Below are 21,578 nucleotides of genomic sequence, written 5' to 3' on the forward strand. Positions count from 1 at the left end.
TCCACGCAAATTTTAAACAGGTTGTCAGGAAGAAGTCTTGTAAATATAAGATATATGAGTATATAATAATAATAATAATAATAATAATAATAATAATAATAATAACCATACGAATAATCATAAGAAGAGTAAGAGCCTCCGTGGCTCAGGCGGCAGCACGCCGGTCTCTCACCGCTGGGTTCCGTGGTTCAAATCCCGGTCACTCCATGTGAGATTTGTGTTGGACAAAGCGGAGGCGGGACAGGTTTTTCTCCGGGTACTCAGGTTTTCCCTGTCATATTTCATTCCAGCAACACTCTCCAATATCATTTCATTTCATCTGTCATTCATTAATCATTGCCCAAGAGGAGTGCGATAGACTTCGGCAGCCGGCACAATTCCTATCCTCGCCGCTTCATTCATTTCATTCCTGATCCGGTCGGGTCACTCGAAACAGGCTGTGGATTTTCATTTTCAAGAAGAAGAAGAGACAGAGTAGGTGGTGGTGAGTATTAAAGAATAATAGGCGTGGTGTAGAAAACTGATTGTGCAGTATCTGTGATCTGTCATTTTATGTTGTAACTATTTAGGATGGCGTTGTGATACAGCACTGCTGTGTACTTAGGACCAGTTCCTTTTATAACGTCACCCGTAATGTATATAAAGGAAAAAGGAAAAATAATAATTCTAACGAAATATTTATTTCATAATCTAATCTAATCTAATATATATAATTTGATTCATCTTCCATGTACGAAAATATTACAAACATTCCATACTAATGGTACGATAATGTGACAAGGCAGGCATGAATTCAAAAACAATGCTTTCGAAAACTCGCGTATTCTCTGCAACTGATGTCCCCAGCACAAACCTATAGTCGAATGTTTTACTTGAGAAGCATGCCGCTACCAGACCAGCAATAAAAAAGAAGGAACAATGTAGGAAGTAAAATGCTTCATCTGTGGAACACATGTTACGCGATAGTAACCTACTGCTCCCGACGTATGACTTCCATATTGCGCGGCTTAGGAATATAGCTACGAAGTGGCAGAGAAAGTTGCAGCAGCTAATTGGCTGGAGGAGTGAAGTCGTGAAATTTCCATTGAACATCCTGGCTGAAACTACCATGCAAATCTAGTTAAAGTGATTCAACATCGAAAGCAATGCGTTACACTTCACATTAGTTTATCAGTCCACGCACAATGCCATATTTATTTTAAACTGTATTATGTCGTAGTATTAGTCAGTCCATCCATGCATCCTACCACCTTTAACGATTTTCAATTGCTTTATGACGTAAAATAATAATTATGAGTGCCGAATTCTATTACTAAACGACTAGGATCATAAGTCATAACTTATCAAGCAAGAGCAGCGTATTTTAACCTGTGATGCGCGCATGCATCCCTGAGGAACGCGCTGGGACGTTCAGGGATTAGAGGAAAATAATCATTAATGGCGGAAAAAGATGAAGCGATTTGTGTTGTTATTATTATTATTATTATTATTATTATTATTATTATTAGATGCGAAAAAGACCAGAAAACTAATCACGGAAAGCTCACTTAGAAGTTGCGCACTTCCTACTTTGCAAGGCAGCTTTCAATTTTTCTCTCTTCGTGGTTCTTCGTTCTTCTGTCCACTTGGCTCCTGTCTTCTTCTTGTGGTTTCTCTCTCACTCTACTTCCCACTTGCTACCGACTCGTTGGCTGAACGGTCAGCGTACTGGTCTTCGGTTCAGAGGGTCCCGGGTTCGATTCCCGGCCGGGTCGGGGATTTTAACCTTAATTGGTTAATTCCTACGGCACGGGGGCTGGGTGTATGTGTTGTCTTCATCATTTCATCCTCATCACGACGCACAGGTCGCCTACGGGAGTCAAACAGAAAGACCTGCACCTGACGAGCCGAACCCGTCCTGGGATATCCCGGCACTAAAAGCCATACGACATTTCATTTCATTTTCCCACTTGCTGATTTTCGTTCTGTAACAGGTTCGATCTGCGACGTCGGGACTTGGTGGGATAGAGTGGTTATCTCTATGCCCAGCCGCCTTTGCCCCCAGCAATTAACCTGGTACTAATTTTTTGTGTAGGCTGAGTGAACCTCAGGCCCATATGCACCTTCGGAAGTGGAAACGCTAGTTTCTTAACTTTTCTACTTCCTGATGGGGAATCGAACCCACGTCCTTCCGGATGAACCGAGGACGCCTTTTCCGCCTCGGCCAGGCAATCCCAATTTAAAACAAACCCTCATCTGTTATACTTTAAAATGTGTTTTGTGCCTGAACCTACATTGTCGTATGATTTACACTTAGGCATATAGCGCAAGCTGTTCCATATATTTAGCGATTCCTGGTCATTTTAGCAACCAGTTTTAGCTACGTTTCGTCATCAAGTGTTGACAACACTCTCAAACACGCACAGACATAAGGAATAACCTGGTCACTAATATCCATATGAAGCAATAGTTGACAAGCATGGCGTCTTAAGAACCTCAGTGGAGTTACAAATGCTCCACCTCTCACCTTTATTCAAGTAACTGCAAATCAAATAGCAAATCAACTGATCTTAACCTGAAATACTTCTAAATCTAATTTGTTAAGAAGGAAGCCATACTTTTCAGTGTCGACTCAGTTAATGTAACTTTGAAGTTCTTCAGTCAGTCGAACACTAATTTGACCACCTATAACAATATAACATATCGGTAAAAAACACTCTTATAAACAAAGCACGACATGTTTCGTTCTGGAAAGGTCATCATCAGATATTATCAAATCACACTTTCCTTTTAAAATTCGGTTTATCTTCTTTGATACTTGAAAGAGAACTTGTCTTAATGACGTGCTCCAGTAGTACGTCCTTTCTTGCGAGAATCTGATTATGTTCTTTAAAGAACGAAACATTCCATTTTTATTTTAATAGTGTGCTTTTCTTACAAGTATGTTATTAATGTTATAAGTATTACAGATGTTGTAACCAGAGTTCGACAGACTGAAAAACTTCAAAGTTACTTCAAAACCTAAGGCAAACAGAGAAAATCTCGAAAGGTACACTGAAGAAGAGATTGATTTCTTTAAGAACCTGTATACAATACTAGAATGACCCTCAAGAGAATACACAATGTCAGCTTTTGAAGTTCAATTCTCAAATCCTTTTTCGGCATTATAAAATGTAAAAGTAAATATTTCTTTCTTTATTTCCATCTTGTACTGTCACGTCAACATAAGATATAAAGCCAAGAAAGATACGTGAGAAAAATGCCAAGTATATTCAGAAGCTCTACGCATTCGATATAAGCGACAAGATCACAAACAAAAACACAACCAGGCAATCGTTGACCACATATTTCATTAATACATGCATTCGGAATTCATGAAAGGTTTCCACACCGTATTGAAGTAGGGAGAATTATTTGGGGACAGAGAACACCGACTTCGACGTGAGGGCGCACGTGCGTTAGAGGGGGAATCGAGAGAAGGCCTTGACCCCCAACGTTGAGTGAATGGATGAGTACTTCAATCTCAAGCTCTTAACAAGCAGCACTACACTTATTACGGAAAGAAATGCAGTATCAGTGTCAAATCACAAATTGCTCAGTAGGTTGTAGTGACATTTATGTTTTCCCAGTTTTTGTTCCTGTTAAGGAACTTTCAACAGCTCCGTGCACTTACTGTGTGTGTGAAATCCATATTAGGAAAAGTGTTTAGAAATTGGTCACGAAAGTGTTTAGTATAACTACTGCATCTGTTCCGTCGACGAAATTAGCCTCATTTTCCTTTCCCTGTGAGAAAGATATTGATCCAAACCATGGTACTTCGTATTTTTTATTATAGTGCTGTAATCTAAAGCGATATTTTAGAGAAATATGCCGCAGGGTGGTTAAAACTCAGGGATAAATGATCGTACTCAGCAGTTTCCTTACTGCTGACAATTCTAATGTTCCCTCATATGTTTGGCCAAATTCACTGTTCAGATGAGTGAAGTTCATGACTGGGACAATCGGCATACAGCATTCAGATTCCTCAGCATCGGATAATATAGTGCAGTAAATCATTTGCTGTAATTGCTTCTCGATTACATAAAGATGTTAATCTAAAAGGAACACAGTTAAGAAATGGCACGAAAACAAAGTCTCAAATACAGCTATCTTCCTGCATATTAAGACATTAAGCCATGTGATTTTTTAAACTAATTTATGTTTCTGAAATGTTCAAATTTTACAAACCACTAAGTTGTTAGATGTTAAGTTGTAACCTAAATTTATCTTTCATATGAAAATGTATCAAAAGTTATTTTGTATTTTTCTTAATTATTATTTAGATTGTTATTGTTTGAGTCATCAGTCCAAAACAAATTTTGAGCGATCCAAGGCACAAGGAAACGTCCATCTATACCTAAACAGTTCGAAGCCTTCAAGCTATGAATACTGTTTTACTGTCATCCCTGAAGATCTCTCATTTATTCAGTCATACTCCCCGGCAGCTGGCTCAGATGGGACTGGATGGGAATGCGTGACACATGTTTATGATGGTACACCAAGTAACGATGATCCTGAATTTACATACAAATTCCGCTAAGGAAAATTCAGCATTAGAACTGTCATCCCTTACAGTCATTGTCTCAAATGCTTTCAAAGGAGACAACGATAAACGATACAATCGATTCTAAATAAATAAAATAAACACATAAATAGATAGGTAAATAAATAAATAAACAAACAAAAATGTCGTGTGGATATTGCTAGCCTGGTGTAAGGCAGACCCTCCGACGAGGATGGAAACCATCTGCCGTATATGGGAAACTGCGTATTATTGTGGCGGAGGATAGTGTTGTGCATGGTATAAGAGTTGCAGAGATGATTGAGATAGTGCAAATACTCAGTCCTCGAGCCAAGGGAATTCACCATTTAAGACTGACTCGGCCAGGAATCGAGCCCGGGGCTCTTCGAACCTAGGGCCACTCCTCTGACTATTCGGCCAAGGGCCTGGACGATTCTGAATAGAGGAAGCATGTCTAAATAATTACATGCCAAACTGCATCTCAAAATACTAGTAAAAATTAGAAAAGGCAAGCTTGCAGCTTAACGTGGCTCTTGATGTCGTGATCATAATCACGATACCTTCAATTTTACGTGGAATCAGAAATACAAGGATGCGACTTTCCGTTCGGGTTCGAACCACGGCACCTTGGTGAGAAGCCAGTGACAATGCACCTCAGTAAAAATTGCCAATAGTCACTTAATGCATTATAAAATTCGAGAAATCAATGTCACGTCACTACCTTCCTATTCCCTTTCTAAGGGAGCAGCAGAACACCAGTACCTTGCAATTCCACTTCGTAACTAAAATCAAAATTACGCTGTTGCACCTGCGGAAACTGCTGTGTGAAACATTTCAGCTCAGAACTTGGGCCGGTAAGATTATGTCATTTGATGTTCAATACTTTGCGAGTTATGCGAGAGAATTCTCGCTCTTGATGATAATGCGCTGCGGGTCAGTATTTCTCCCACAACATTTTTCACATTGCAGTTTCAGAAGTCGCAACGACGATAAAATGTTTATCAATAGCCGACGATATTTCAAGTTTAACATTGGTGCTGTGAGGTAATAGCCTACAACACGAGCACAAACCACTTAAAACAGACTGACGTAGCATGAGTTTCTCAAAGTCAATACCGATCCACTTTAATCACTGCTCTCAGAATGATTTAGTTCGTCTACCGTCAACATGGTGATACGGGTAAAGACAATACATGAAATAATATTTCAAGGGGGTCGACACCGAAGCTCAGTAACTCGTCAAAGACAAGAGTATAATAAATTATTATTATTATTATTATTATTATTATTATTATTATTATTATGTTGTTAATAATAATAATTTTCATGGTCTTTTCCTTCAGTTCACTGGAGTCGGCATTTCATTAGAATTTGACTCAGTTTTACGATCGGATGACCTTCCTGGCTCCAACCCTACGTTGAGTTATGTACTGTGTGTTGCTGCGATGGTTGGCAGTGTGATATGTAATACGTTGATGAAGAGGCGCGTATTATGACAAACACAGTCAGCCAGTCCTCGAGCCAGAGGAATGAATTACACGTAGTTGTAACCCCAAACTCGGACGGGAATCGGTGACATCTGAATCGCAGATGACTACGCTAGACATTCAATCAATGGCCTGGATGATGATGATGATAATAATAATAATAATAATAATAATAATAATAATAATAATAATGCAACGAGGTAAATATCCCTTCAATTGCTCGAGATTTTAAGAGACGCCTCAGTGCCAGAATCTTGCACTGAAAAGGGATTCTCGAACGTGTCAGCACATTTAAATGCGAATCAACTGCGCCGGAATTCGATCCTGCAGTCTTCAGTAAATAAGGTGGAGACCTGCCGACTACGCAACGCTGGCGGTTGCTGAGGACTTCTGCAGCCAGCATATGGTAGTACTTATTTTGACATGTGAACTTGCAATTAATAAGGGCATAACTTGAGAAGATAATAATAGTGGCAGTCACTTGGAGCTGAAATAGGGAAAACTCTTAAGAATGACTGATGTTGGCATACGAACCCGAGTCAAAATTGCTACCGCCTTACCGCGCCGAACTATCCTTTACACCGTGAGAGAATTGCCATCGTAGTTACCCACCCAACCTTTCTTACTGGAGAGCTACACCTTTCTAAGATTCATGATTCAAATCTCTGTACGACAGTGACCACCCCGAAAGCTTCGAAACCATAGCATTTATATTGATGGCAAGAAAATTCTACCCTCTGTGGGAAGAACACCAGCCACTGTATCCTCTACCTTGTAAGAGGCAACCCATGAGGTTTCTCAGCTTGAGGGAGTAGGTTGGCGACTACGAGATCCCTAGCTGAGTCTGGTGTTGTTACCACTAGTGTCAGGCTCCTCACTCTCATTTTTCCTATCCAACCTCTCTTTTCAAACCTTATGCTCATCCCACGCCGACAGGATTATATTTACTAGGCCTCGGGAACCTCGTTTCACAAATTTTCGCGGTCCTTTCCTTTATTCTTCCAATAGTTAAGCGAGGACGGTTATCTACAGTATTTGTACTTCCCTTGGGAAAATCTGGGAAATTCTGAAATTATATCCTATTCCTAGGGTCGGCAATGTCATGCCGCGAACTGATAAAGTTTTTCTTTCAGGAAAAATTCGGAGTGCCCAGAGGACGGTAACTGCCACAAGCACACCCAAATGTGTAGAGATTCCGTAACTGAATGATAGTAATCACGATAATGGATCTTACATGTAAGAAATGACAAGTAAGGAATGGTCAACTGTAGTAAAGTCCCAGAAGTAGGGAAACTGGAAAGAGCCAATAGGGCAGTCAGGAGAGAATCGGATTAGTGTCAGCCCCGAAATCACTAAAAACGCCTTATGTCCTGGGACCTTTCCTTAACTTTCGTACAGTGAGCGTCTTAAGGGGATTCCTCTTTATTGAGATGTAAAGTGAGGATCTTTAACACCTTTGATCTTTCATCATATTAAGACAAGGAATACTGAGCGTATCCAACGCACCAAAAACCTCTTCGGGTGCGAGTTTTCTCAACATCACTAAATTGAAATGCCTCCGTCATTCCAGAAAATGAGTTAAGTACTTTCTGTTTGTTAAGCCTAATTACACAGAATTCTAGAAAACATACGAGAATTTTCTTTCAAATCATTTCTTTGGTGAAGGATTGAAGCGAAGTGATGGAGCACTCAACTTCATTCTGCATTCAGTTACAAAATATACCACAATTGCAAAATCATCCCACATTCACACTCACTCGTTCCACTCTCCTGAAATGAGGAAATTCCCTTGACAGCCCAACAACTTGCCCTTGCTGGCGGAATGTAGTGTTTACAGTGCACTGTGTCTTCTAGTAGCGGCTAGAGCAATTTGTTACTTTCATTTACCTGTCACATTTACCTTATGCAGCCAGGCCCTGATATGAATGGTGTGAAAATATCGCTCACAGGTTCGGTTGGAACATGCATTTCAATGGGCTTGGCTCAGGAGGGAAAGCAACGGGAAACTATCTCACTCATTTTCGTAGTATACCTCTTCAATGACGCCTAGGCTATATATGATAGCTTTTGGTGGAGCTGTGGACGATTAAACAGCCTTCGGGCTGAATACCCAACACAGCCCAACAACAGGACCCCTATTAAGCCTACAAAAGCTCCAGTTTAAATTCTTTTTTTACGAACCGTACTTTATCAATGTCTACAGATAGGCGATGTAAGGTCCACACAAAAGAAATAGTAAAATAGAAGGGCAGTTAAACAAGGCATCTTAGGGAAGATATGCATCACCAGAGAATTGAAAGCTTTTTCAAATAATAATAATAATAATAATAATAATAATAATAATAATAATAATAATAATAATAATAATAATAATAATAATAATAATCATAGAGCCTCCGTGGCTCAGACGGCAGCGCGTCGGCCTCTCACCGCTGGATAGCGTGGTTCAAATCCCGGTCACTCCATGTGAGATTTGTGCTGGACAAAGCGGAGGTGGGACAGGTTTTTCTCCGGGTACTCCGGTTTTCCCTGTCATCTTTCATTCCAGCAACACTCTCCATTCTCATTTCATTGCATCTATCATTCATTAATAAATAACTTTGGGAGTGGCGACCCCATCGTACTAACAGCCTATATCTGCTTCATTCATTACATCCCTGACCCGGTCAATGACTGGAAAACAGGTTGTAGGTTTTTTTCAATAATAATAATAATAATAATAATAATAATAATAATAATAATAATAATAATAATAATAATAATAATGTATAGAAAAGCTGGGGATCGAACCGAGAGAGATGACGCAAGAAAATGCTAATTCAGGCACAGCAGTGGGTAATATTAAGGTATTCATTTCTGTGCATGCGATAGGTTAATAACACGCCAACACCAGGAAATCTCCCTTTTGTAAGCATTCGATAAGAAAAGGCAAATGTTTACAGGCCAAGTAGTCATGCAATAACCATCTTCATACAAATAGAAAAGTGCGTGCAAACAATTCAGGATAAAAAAGAAACGAGAAGTCCAGATGCAAGTGCCTGATATACTACAAACAAGCAAACAAACCAGTACTCCTGCCTGCAAAACACATTGATGCACTTGAGGGGAACACACAGCTTTTGAAATTGAACTATTTTATAGAACACACCCTCGTTGCTGCTGTTGTCGCATTCAACACTTTTTATCACACAATGAAAACACTCTTTTAATATTTATCACTGTATTTTAATTCATTTATAAAACACAAACAATCAGACGCCGAGCACACGACTACTTCACATAGGTCTTCCATCGACTAAGGGTAACACAACAATGCAGCGGTGATCGGCAGCAAACATCGCGACCGCCACGAGAGAATATGCGCACAAGCACTGCGCAGGTTCGCGCTGGCGCACATGGCTAGCACCTTCTCTCAATTAGCGACTAAGTGCCGCCAGGTTGCCATACGAAGTGCCTCAGAATCGGAAGTGTCTTAGTAGCCAGTCACTTCCTACAGCAATTCACATCCGTGAATGTTTCTTCGACAAACAATGAGGATGTGAGTACTGATATAGTCGAAATCTAACTACAATCTCGCTTCCAAATTGCCCAATGATAAAACACACGCGATGAAGGTTTTCATTCCAATACTGTATTATTATTACTGCTTTCAAAAATTAGCTCTTGGCACAACTGTTACCAGTGGTAGAGAAAAATTCCTATCGTGATTAATAATAATTAAGGCTTGGTTTTCTACATGTTATATTTTTATCACAGTCAAATATATATTTCTAGTTTTTGCGAACGTGATAGCACGATTTTTATTGGTAATATAAATGCATAGCTACTTTGACCATTGTCATGTCTGACGCAAAATAATGGTACAAACGCTTATTTTGTGTCATTATAATAGTTAAGTTGTTCTCCAAGTATTATTCACACAACGCCGATAATGCGAAGTAATTTCGTTTGTGTCTGGTTACTTTAAATTTAATTTCTTTAAAAATGTGTTATGGTTAAATGAAGTTTGAAGGTTGAAGGATTTCGTAAACAGTCAATCAGTTGTCAAAGTAGAAAGGGTTAAAAAAAATTCAGGAACGTGGCCAGTTTGTACCTGGTCTTCAAAGCAAATTTTGGACAATATTTAATACAATTTTTATCATATTTCCAAGTTTATATTTCCAAAAATTTTAGATCACAGAAAAATGAATAATAATAATAACATGCCCTTGCTGGCGAGATGTAGTGTTTACAGTGCACTATGTCTTCTGGTATGGGCTATATCAAATTTGTTACTTTCATTGTCCTGTCTCAGTCTCATCCTTGGCTTTGACAATATGAAAGTGACTGAGGTATGAGTGATGCTAGTAATACCATTGCTTATGCAGCCAGTCCCTGTTATGAATGGTTTGAAGATATCGCTCATAGGGTCAGTTGGTGCCTGCATTTCAGTGGGCTTGGCAGGCTGATATGTAATAGCAGCGGCTGGCTCGGTGAGAAAAGCAACGGGAAACTACCTCACTCCTCATTTCCCTAGTACGCCTCTTCAGTGACGCCTAGGCTATTTATGACAGCTATTGGCGGAGCTGCAGAGGATCAAACCAGCCTTCGGGCTGAATACCCAACATACATACAATAATAACACCAAGCTCGACAGCTGCAGCCGCTTAATTGCGGCCAGTATCCAGTATTCGGGAGATAGTGGGTTCGAACCCCACAATCGGCAGATCTGAAGACTGTTTTCAGTGGTTTCCCATTTTAACACTACGCTACGCCTTAATTAAGGCCACGGTCGCTTCCTTCCCACTCCTAGCCCTTTCCTATCCCATCGTCACCACAATACCTATCTGTGTCGGTGCGATAGAAAGCAAACTGTAATTATGTTGGAGGTTTTTCGATTGACAAAAAATAGTTGCCATTACTTCTGAATCAACACTCGTAGTAAGATTAAACAATGCCTTTCAAATGAAATGTCGTATGGCTTTTAGTGCCGGGATATCCCAGAACGGGTTCGGCTCGCCAGGTGCAGGTCTTTCTATTTGACTCCCGTAGGCGACCTGCGCGTCATGATGAGGATGAAATGATGATGAAGACAACACATACACCCAGCCCCCGTGCCATTGGAATTAACCAATTAAGGTTAAAATGCCCGACCCGGCCGGGAATCGAACCTGGGACCGTCTGAACCGAAGGCCAGTACGCTGAAATGATGATGAAGACAACACATACACCCAGCCCCCGTGCCATTGGAATTAACCAATTAAGGTTAAAATCCCCGACCCGGCCGGGAATCGAACCCGGGACCGTCTGAACCGAAGACCAGTACGCTGACCGTTCAGCCAACGTTCTTCTTTTCACAATCGTTAATATTTTCATATTCATTAACTCGAGGATATAGCAATGATTTGTAACAAAAGTTTATTTGAGAAAATATTTCAAAGTGGATTACTACAACATAAGAATTAAAATGTAAACGAACCCTCCTCCTCTTCCTCAATAATAAAAATAATGTCCGTATAGGCAATTTTAAACAATTCAAATACTGTGGAACCTTGATATCTCATCACCTCGGGAGCTCAATTTTATTTCGAGTTATCGAAATTTCGGGAAATAGAGAATACCGTTTTTGAGCATGTATAACACATAACTGAATCATATGTATCTACGGGCTTATACTGAATACATTATTTTTAACAGTATTTAAAAACATAAAAACAAACTCTATTTTACGACATCACTTTAATTACAACCCTTATTATAGTAACTTTTTAGAAGACTGGGTACAGTACATACAGTAGTGAAACCAGAAACGTACCTCGGTTAACACCTTTGAAAAAAAATCCGTTAGTCTCTTCTGTTTGTTACTGTTTATCTTTCCTCGTTTCACGTTGAAACTTCTCGTCAATACAACGCAGCCGGGATTCGTAAATGGAGCTTGTCATCCACGACTTCGGGGGTTGCTTTCGTACGTGACCGGTAATTAATTCACACCCGAGAAACAGCGAGGCTTCGCCGATTTTCCAATCATTAGAAGTTTTAGTTTTTCGGTTCCAGTCACATAAGCTCCTAGCATTAGTGTAAACCTTTCCTTACTTGTTAACTGTTCCTCACAAACCACAAATGCCGTACTGCACAGTTAATGTTGCACAAAATTCGAGTTAGAGTATTTTTTGCTTCAGGGGAGGAGATGTTTGCTTTGAGAAATAGAGAAATTCGTGTAACCGAATTTCGAGTAATAGAGAAATAAATACACGTGAAGAATAGGACGAACGGCCGGGAAATTTAAGTTACTTCGAGATACTGAAAATTCGAGTAATGGAGGTTTGACTGTAAGATGTAATTATCATTATTTATTTAGTTGCAAAACTAGTATGTGTTCAAAGAATACTGATCCAGTCCTGGCGACCGATATTAATAAATGTAAAATAATCACTTAGTTAAAGGTGCAATGAATACAAGACAGCAAGATTTTTGTTTTTATAGAAAAACCAAGTTAGATGTATTTACAATGTTAACAATAATTATCTTTTCACAATTCAATGTTGGAATGCATATTTATGAAATGAGAAGTGATAACATCATAATAATAATAATAATAATAATAATAATAATAATAATAATAATAATAATAATAATAATAATAATGCTATTGCAACATATTATGGCCAACACAGGCCCAGTCCAGTCAATTACACAAAGAACCTTTAGCTTTTCCGATACCGATATCCTTTCTTCAGTTAAGAACCCTCTACCTTTTGCTCTTTTATTAATTTTGGTCTGTAGGCCCACATGTGAGTCGTTCAGAAAATTGTGTCTGTTTTGTTCTTGAGATCATTTAGTGTTTCTGCAGTTTGTTATTATCATTCTTAATATCAATGATCTATTTAATTCTGGTATTGTTATTCCATTTTTTTCTACTAATTCTAGTTTCCGGTGTTTTAAAAGGATGCCCTAAAATTGAGATGCACTTTTTTCTAACTGTGCTGAATACTAATTCCATTTCCTTATGAACTGTGTTATATGAAGCTATTCTCCAATGGCCATACTTGATATTGTTTATTTATACACTTTCTAATTATTCGTTCTATCTTAAGTACAACAACAACAACAACAATAATAATAATAATAATAATAATAATAATAATAATAATAATAATAATAATAATAATAATAAATAGTTAAGCATCCGTTTCAACTGCTGCAGGCCTCCGAAGACGCTGAGATGTCCGAATTTTGTACCAGAGGAGTTCCCTAACGTGTCGAAAGCCAACAACTCTCTTAAATACGATCGACCTCGGTCGGGATCGAAATCGATATCTTGGGCGCAGAGAACAAAAAACTAACCACTATGGTCGGCAAAAAAATAAAAAAGAGAAAAGTTGCAAAATAATATTTATTACAATCCAAAGGAAATACATAGTGGTATGGTTAGTAATTTGTCATTTCTACATAGTGGTATCGTTAGTAATGTCACTTCTATCTGACAATTATCTGTGTACTTTTACACAGATAGCTGAGGTTGTGTTTAACAAATACAGTGATTAGGGCATGTCTAAATCAACTCATTTCATTTAAAATATACGCTGAATAATACATTGTGAATCAAGCAACTGGTAAAATCATAAGTGTTAATTACACACTTACTGTATTTGCAGGAAGGGAGACAAAAGTCTGTCATCCATGGCAACAATCAAATAATTATTCTAAAATTCTCACCAGGATAAAATATAAAAAGTACAGACTTTCTGGCTCACGAAGTTTAAAAAACCTATTTTTGGGTACATTTTTTACTATTAAATGCATCAAAATGTATTACGCCTTGTAAATCGCACTAATTTAATTTTAACTATCCACGAGTTAGGTAGGCATATACCGGTATCTTAAGAGTATTCAAGTTCTTTAGAGGTTTCCAATCATGAAATTACCAACGTTTCGCCCCCATTTGTCATTGGGTTCATCAGATTCCACAACACAGACGAGTGAGGAAATGGTGGTTGGCCGTCACACCAATCCCATCCATACGGCAGTCCTTTTCAGGACTACCAATAATCCAAAGATAAAATGACTCTGAGACTTGTTTACAAAATGTGTGCGGATTGTCGCCCACCACATTCAATGCAGACAATGCAACATCGAGTGTCCAGTGTCTAACCTCACTGTGTGTACTAACGACCACCACCTCACTGTCAATTCTGCATTAATAATAATAATAATAATAATAATAATAATAATAATAAAATATTTGTTTGAATGTCCCACTAACTATGTATGACTATTTTCGGAGACGCTGAAGTGCCGGAATTTTGTCCCGCAGGAGTTATTTTACGTGCCAGTAAATCTACCGACACGAGGCTGGCGTATTTGAGCACCTTCAAATACCACCGGACTGAGCCAGGATCGAATCTGCCAAGTTGGGGTCAGAAGGACAGCACCTCAGCCACTCAGCCTGGAAATTCTGCACTGTTTAGGCATGCAGAGCATTTGGGAAAAGTAAATACGAAGGTTGGATCATAAGTCATGGCAAATAAATATTTCTGTCACGAACGCGAGATCTACCAGATAAATGGAAATAAACATATAGGAAAGAGGAGCGTACGATGGCGTGGAACGTATGAGTAGGTTTACCAGGTGTAGGATATAAAGCAAGCAAACTGTGAGCCACGAAATCCATGTGCTGCATAATGTTTATTCTCAGAGAGTACAGTAACTTTTACGGTAAACCCTCAAAGTAGTCCCCTAAATTGTCCACAAAACGTTTCGAACTATGTAGGAGCCGTCGGATTCCAGTCGTCTCACCGTGTCTGAATTTTGCAATCTCATGTTTCACAGCTTTGGCAACGTCAATTCAGGCAGTTTCCCATGCAATTGTTCTTTCACGTTGGGGGTGAGGTCAAAATCGCTCGGAGACAGCTCCGGTGAGTATGGCGAGTGTTACAGCACTTCCTATCCTCAGCGCTTAAGTAGTCTCTGTGCCATTTTATGGATGGTTCTTTTTTTCAATGCCTGCTTCGGCTTGTAACTAAAGTAGTGCCCATATTCTGTACACATCCATACACTGGGTAATTAGTTCACGTAACTTATCAGTCCGAATACTAACAGTTCTCCCCGGACCTTTGCACGTTGCTGGGTGTTTCACGGCCGTACTGAAATATTGTTACCCATCTCGTAACGGTTCGGTACGGAAGGGCATTATTCCCCACAGTTTCCACAAGCTCTTTAAGAGATTCTTTGGCATTGCGACCCGGCGAACAGCCAGTTTCATGTACGAAAGTTGTTCTTGCCTCGTCACATCCATTCTACAAGGAAGCCTGACACACTATTGCAGCGCCGTCGTCCTGTTCGAGGTATCTGCCCAGGACACATGACCATTATAACGCAACACCGTGCAAATGCGAGGAAAGAAGTAGTTGCCATTATTTATGCCCAAACCTCGTAAATAAATTTAATAATGTCATTCTTGACATTCCCAGGCTTGCCTTGACAGTGTTTCGTCCCAGACTACACGTTCCTATCAGAATTTTGTACTGCGACTGCTCATGGGACGAAAGGCTGGTAATTTCATGATTAAAAAAGCCTAAAGACTCACAAAATGCACCATAGGTATTTCTTTTAAAAGAATCCGTTATAATCAATACATTACAAACACAGTAGAATTCACTGTATGTGAAATAAGTCAAGGAGCAAAACCCATGTGTTTTACTTTCTTCAACACCTTAATACTTAATAAAACGTTCTACAGCTTATTTCAGTTATTTCTGGGGTGGCTGGAGCGAGGCTCTTTTTAGTTTTGGCTGGGAGTTTAAGGCTGGATGCCCTTCCTGGATTTCTAAGATGGAAATATCGGCCTAGGATAGACCGCGATCCGAACCTCCGTTCTCTGGTGGGAAGTCAGCATCTAAGCCACTGAGCCAATCACATGCACGTAACACCTTAATACTTAATGCCAAAATTAAAATTTTATAAAATGAGCAGCAACTCCCCTTTGCATAACTTCCAAATTTAGAATGGAGGGCATTTTTTAAGGCGATGCAAATTACTGGCCAGAATCAAAAGAATAACAACTGCTTTCAGACTGATAAATATGAACAGAATATCAACTTACAGATTCACTGGTGGCGGATGGGCATCCCCCAACATCTTGAACAGCTACAGATTCACAGGGTCTATGTAGTTCTTTAAGTCATTTAAGTCATTTACTTAGAAGAATATCAATCAAACTGAAATAAAAAACAAACAACCATTCATAGTACATTTTTCAACTTTTAAAAGTAACACATTAACATTTTCTTAGCAAGTGATACGTAAACGATATTTCGATCAAGAAATACGGCAACTATCATAACTTGCTTTAAAGAGAAATATATTGAATGTACTGAATAAACACAAAATTCAAGCAATCTCAAAATATTGTATGTACTGTCATGTAAAATATAACTCTAAATAAATCAGTTATTAAATTAATTATAAATAAATATACGAATTAATTATTACATTCAAATGAAATAGTTTGGAGGAAAAATTGTAATTAAGGCTATTAATATTTTAATTCACATATCTTATATAACTATAGACTCTTGACAAAGTTGCAAATAGGAGCAATTCAACAAACAACGAAAATACATATAACATGATAAAAACACGCGGAAAACCGAAAATAACAAACTGGGTCAGAGGAAACTAGGGAAAGCAAGGGGCACAAAAAGATAATTTTACTGATCGTGTGATAAAATATTATGAATAATAATAATAATAATAATAATAATAATAATAATAATAATAATAATAATAATAATAATAATAATATATCATTGTTACCATGTCACTGGTGTAGCAAAGCTAATGCAGTGACCTCGCAGTTGCGATCAACAGTATTCTGTAAGAAGGAAGTCAGCTCCCAGACGAAACTATCTTTACATCGGTCTGTTTTCAGACCCACTTTGCTTTACGGGAGTGAAAGTTGGGTGGACTCAGGCTATCTTATTCATAACTTAGAAGTAACAGACATGAAAGTAGCGAGAATGATTGCTAGTACAAACAATGGCAAGAGGGTACTCGGAATGAGGAGTTAAAGGCTAATTTAGGAATGAACTCGATGGATGAAGCTGTACGCATAAACCGACTTCGGTGGTGGGGTCATGTGAGGCGAATGGAGGAGGATAGGTTACCTAGGAGAATAATGGACTCTGTTATGGAGGGTAAGAGAAGTCGAGGGAGACCAACACGACGATGGTTAGACTCAGTTTCTAACGATGTAAAGATAAGAGGTATAGAACTAAATGAGGCCATAGCACTAGTTACAAATAGAGGATTGTGGCGACGTTTAGTAAATTCACAGAGGCTTGCAGACTCAACGCTGAAATGCATACCAGTATTTAATAATAATAATCATAATAATAATAATAATGTTGTTTTTTGAGTCATCAGTCCATAGACTGGTTTGATGCAGCTTCCCATGCCACCCTATCCTACGCTAACCTTTTAATTTCTACGTAACTATTGCATCTTACATCTGCTCTAATCTGCTTGTCATATTCATACCTTGGTCTACCCCTACCGTTCTTACCACCTACACTTTCTTCAAAAACCAACCGAACAAGTCCTGGGTGTCTTAAGATGTGTCCAATCATTCTATCTCTTCTTCTCGTCAAATTTAGCCAAATCGATCTCCTCTCACCAATTCGATTCAGTATCTTTTCATTCGTGATTCGATATATCCCTCTCACCTTCAGCATTCTTCTGTAACACCACATTTCAAAAGCTTCTATTCTCTTTCTTTCTGAGCTAGTTATCGTCCATGTTTCACTTCCATACAATGCCACGCTCCACACGAAAGTCTTCAAAAACATCTTTCTAATTCCGATATCAACGTTTAAAGTGAGCAAATTTCTTTTCTTAAGAAAGCTCTTCCTTGCTTGTGGTCTGCATTTTATGTCCTCTTTACTTCTGCCATCGTTAGTTATTTTACTACCCAAGTAACAATATTCATCTACTTCCTTTAAGACTTCATTTCCTAATCTAATATTTCCTTTATCACCTGCCTTCGTTCGACTGCACTCCATTACCTTTGTTTTGGACTTATTTATTTTCATCTTGTACTCCTTACCCAAGACTTCATCCATACCATTCAGCAACTTCTCGAGATCTTCTGCAGTCTCAGATAAAATAACAATATCATCGGCAAATCTCAAGGTTTTGATTTCCTCTCATTGGACTGTGATTCCCTTTCCAAATTCCTCTTTGATTTCCTTTACTGCCTGTTCTATGTAAACACTGAAAAGGAGAGGGGGACAAACTGCAGCCTTGCCTCACTCCCTTCTGGATTGCTGCTTCTTTTTCAAAGCCCTCGATTCTTATCACTGCAGACTGATTTTTATACAGATTGCAGATAATTCTTCGTTCTCGGTATCTGATCCCTATCATCTTCAGAATCACAAATAGCTTGGTTCAATCAACATTATCGGAAGCTTTTTCTAGATCTACGAATGCCATGTACGTGGGCTTGTCCTTCTTGATTCGATCCTCTAAGATCAGACGTAAAGTCAGGATTGCTTCACGTGTTCCTACATTTCTTCTGAAACCAAATTGATCTTCTCCCAACTCAGCTTCAACTTGTTTTTCCATTCTTCTGTAAATAATACGTGTTAAAATTTTGCAGGCATGAGATACTAAACTAATGGTGCGGTAGTTTTCACACCTGTCAGCACCGGCTTTCTTGGGAATAGGTATAACAACATTCTGCCGAAAATCGGATGGGACTTCTCCTGTCTCATACATCTTGCACACTAAACGAAATAACCTTGCCATGCTGGTTTCTCCTAAGGCAGTCAGTAATTCAGAGGGAATGTCATCAATTCCAGGTGTCTTCTTCCTATTTAGGTCACTCACAGCTCTGTCAAACTCTGACCTCAAAATTGGGTCTCCCATTTCATCAGCGTCAACAGCCTCTTCATGTTCCAGAACCAAATTATCTACATCTTTACCTTCATACAACTGTTGGATATGCTCCTGCCATCTTTCTGCTTTGTCTTCTTTCCCTAGAAGTGGCTTTCTATCTGAGCTCTTAATATTCATACACCTAGATTTCCTTTCTCCAAAGGTTTCCTTGATATTCCTGTATGCAGCATCTACCTTTCCCAGGACCATACAGCCTTCAACATCCTTGCACTTCTCCTTCAGCCATTCTTCCTTAGCTACCTTGCACTTTCTATCCACTTGATTCTTTAATCGCCTGTATTCTTTTCTGCCCTCTTCATTTCTAGCATTCTTGTATTTTCGTCGTTCATCAATCAGATGTAGTATCTTCTGAGTTATCCACTGATTCTTATTTGATCTTTTCTTCCTTCCTAACATTTCTTCAGCAGCCCTACTGGCTTCATTTTTCATTACTCTTCCTCTATAGTGTTTCCTTCAGCCTTTTCATTTAGTCCTTGTGCAACATGTTCCTTGAAACAATCACTCACATTCTTTTCTTTCAACTTGTCCACATCCCATCTTTTTGCATTCTTTCCTTTCTTCAATTTCTTCAACTTCAGATGGCATTTCATGACCAACAAGTTGTGGTCAGAGTCCAGGTCTGCTCCTGGGAAAGTTTTGCAATCCAACACCTGGTTTCTGAATCTCTGCCTAATCATAATGAAGTCTATTTGATACCTTCCAGTGTCTCCAGGTCTCGTCCACGTATACAGCCGTCGTTTGTGGTGTTTGAACCAAGTATTGGCAAGGACTAAATTATGATCAGTGCAGAATTCAACCAGCCGACTTCCTCTTTCGTTCCTTTGTCCCAATCCAAATTCTCCTACTGTACTACCTTCTCTTCCTTGGCCTACCACTGCATTCCAGTCTCCCATCACAATTAGATTCTCGTCACCTTTTACATATTGTATTAAATCTTCTATCTCCTCATAAATTCTTTCGATTTCTTCATCATCCGCTGAACTAGTAGGCATATAGACCTGCACTATTGTGGTGGGCATTGGTTTGGTGTCTATCTTGACGACAATAATTCTTTCACTATGCTGGTCGTAGTAGCTTACCCGCTGCCCTATTTTCTTATTCATTATTAAACCAACTCCTGCATTTCCCCTGTTTGATTTTGTGTTGATAATTCGGTAGTTGCCTGACCAAAAATCTTGTTCTTCCTGCCAACGTATTTCACATATACCATCTAACTTTAGTCTATCCATCTTCCTTTTCAGATTCTCTAACCTACCACAACGATTCAAACTTCTAACATTGCACGCTCCGATCCATCTTCCTGATCATCGCCCCCTCTCGTGTAGTCCCCACCCGGAGATTCGAATGGGGGACTAGTTTACCTCCGGAATATTTTACCCGGGAGGAAGCCATCATCAGTACATCATTCATACAGAGAGAGCTGCATGTCCTCGGGAGGTAGTTACGGCTGTAGTTTCCCGTTGCTTTCAGCCGTGTAGCAGTATCAACATAGCTAAGCCATGTTGAGTATTATTACAAGGCCGTATCAGTCAATAATCTAAGACTGCCGCCCTTGCAACTACCGAAATGCTGCTACCCCCCTTTCGATGAACCATTCGTTAATCTGGTCTCTCAACAGATACCCATCCGATATGGTTGCACCTGCGGCTCGGCTATCTGCATCATTGGGACACGCAAGCCTCCCCACCGCGGCAAGGTCACATGGTTCGCAGAGGATGATAATAATAATAATAATAATAATAATAATAATAATAATAGGGGGGCCTCCGTGGCTCAGGCGGCAGCGCGCCGGTCTCTCATCGCTGGATACCGTGGTTCAAATCCCGGTCACTCCATGTGAGATTTGTGCTGGATAAAGCGGAGGCGGGACAGGTTTTTCTCCGGGTACTACGGTTTTCCCTGTGATATTTCATTCCAGCAACACTCTCCATTAACATTTCATCTGTTATTCATTAATCATCGCCCCAGAGGAGTGCGATAGGCTTCGGCAGCCGGCACATTTCCTATCCTCGCCGCTAGAAGTGGCTTCATCCATTCATTCATTCCATTCCTGACCCGTTTAAATGACTGGAAACAGGCTATGGATCTTCATTTCATTTTCAATAATGATTGTACCGGAGGTACACCCGCTCCGTACATTTAAATCAAGAGCTTCTTAGAAGGCTATCTGTAATACTCTGAAAAACTGTAGAACTCTGAAATTGCTAGTGGAAGAAGTTTGGTCGTTCATCGTCAGATGTCTATACTGTCGACTTATGTGCGCCCTCTGGTGTGAGGATGAGGAATCAATTTTCTAAGTAATTCGGTGTGTCAACGTTTCCTAAACTGAATTGTTTCTAGATCGTTTTTGGTGCTCTAAGGTTTCTAACACTTCTATCTGTTCCCGCCCGTTTAAACTTTTAGACAATAGGGAATTTTGTACATTTACTTTATCAACCAATCAGGAATTTTCGATTGGTATTTGATTATCCAATGGTAATTGTGGGTGTGTCCGGGGCTTCGGCCCAGAGATTTCTGGAACCTTCCTCTCCGCTATAAAAGCTGGAAACTTTTGGGCCATGTTATCTTTTCGATCGCTCCAGCTCAGCATTAGAGTGTGTTCATAGAGGAGGCAGAAA

At 39.4% G+C, this 21,578-nt stretch overlaps 1 protein-coding gene across 3 annotated transcripts in view; it reads right to left on the minus strand.

The window, feature by feature from the left end:
- hpo (serine/threonine-protein kinase hippo) overlaps positions 1-21,578 on the minus strand; it is a 514,540-nt gene that overhangs the window by 238,976 nt on the left and 253,986 nt on the right. For 2 of the 3 annotated variants that reach the window (XM_067152278.2, XM_067152277.2), the window contains one exon: positions 16,109-16,223. The exons of the other annotated variant lie outside the window; for it this stretch is intronic. In XM_067152278.2, the coding sequence (XP_067008379.1) occupies positions 16,109-16,143 (35 nt within the window). In that variant the 5' untranslated portion in view covers positions 16,144-16,223. The remainder of the gene's footprint in view (positions 1-16,108; positions 16,224-21,578) is intronic. 3 annotated transcript variants of the gene reach the window in all.

Source organism: Anabrus simplex, chromosome 8 (genome assembly GCF_040414725.1).
Source record: "Anabrus simplex isolate iqAnaSimp1 chromosome 8, ASM4041472v1, whole genome shotgun sequence".
Lineage (NCBI taxonomy): Eukaryota > Metazoa > Arthropoda > Insecta > Orthoptera > Tettigoniidae > Anabrus > Anabrus simplex.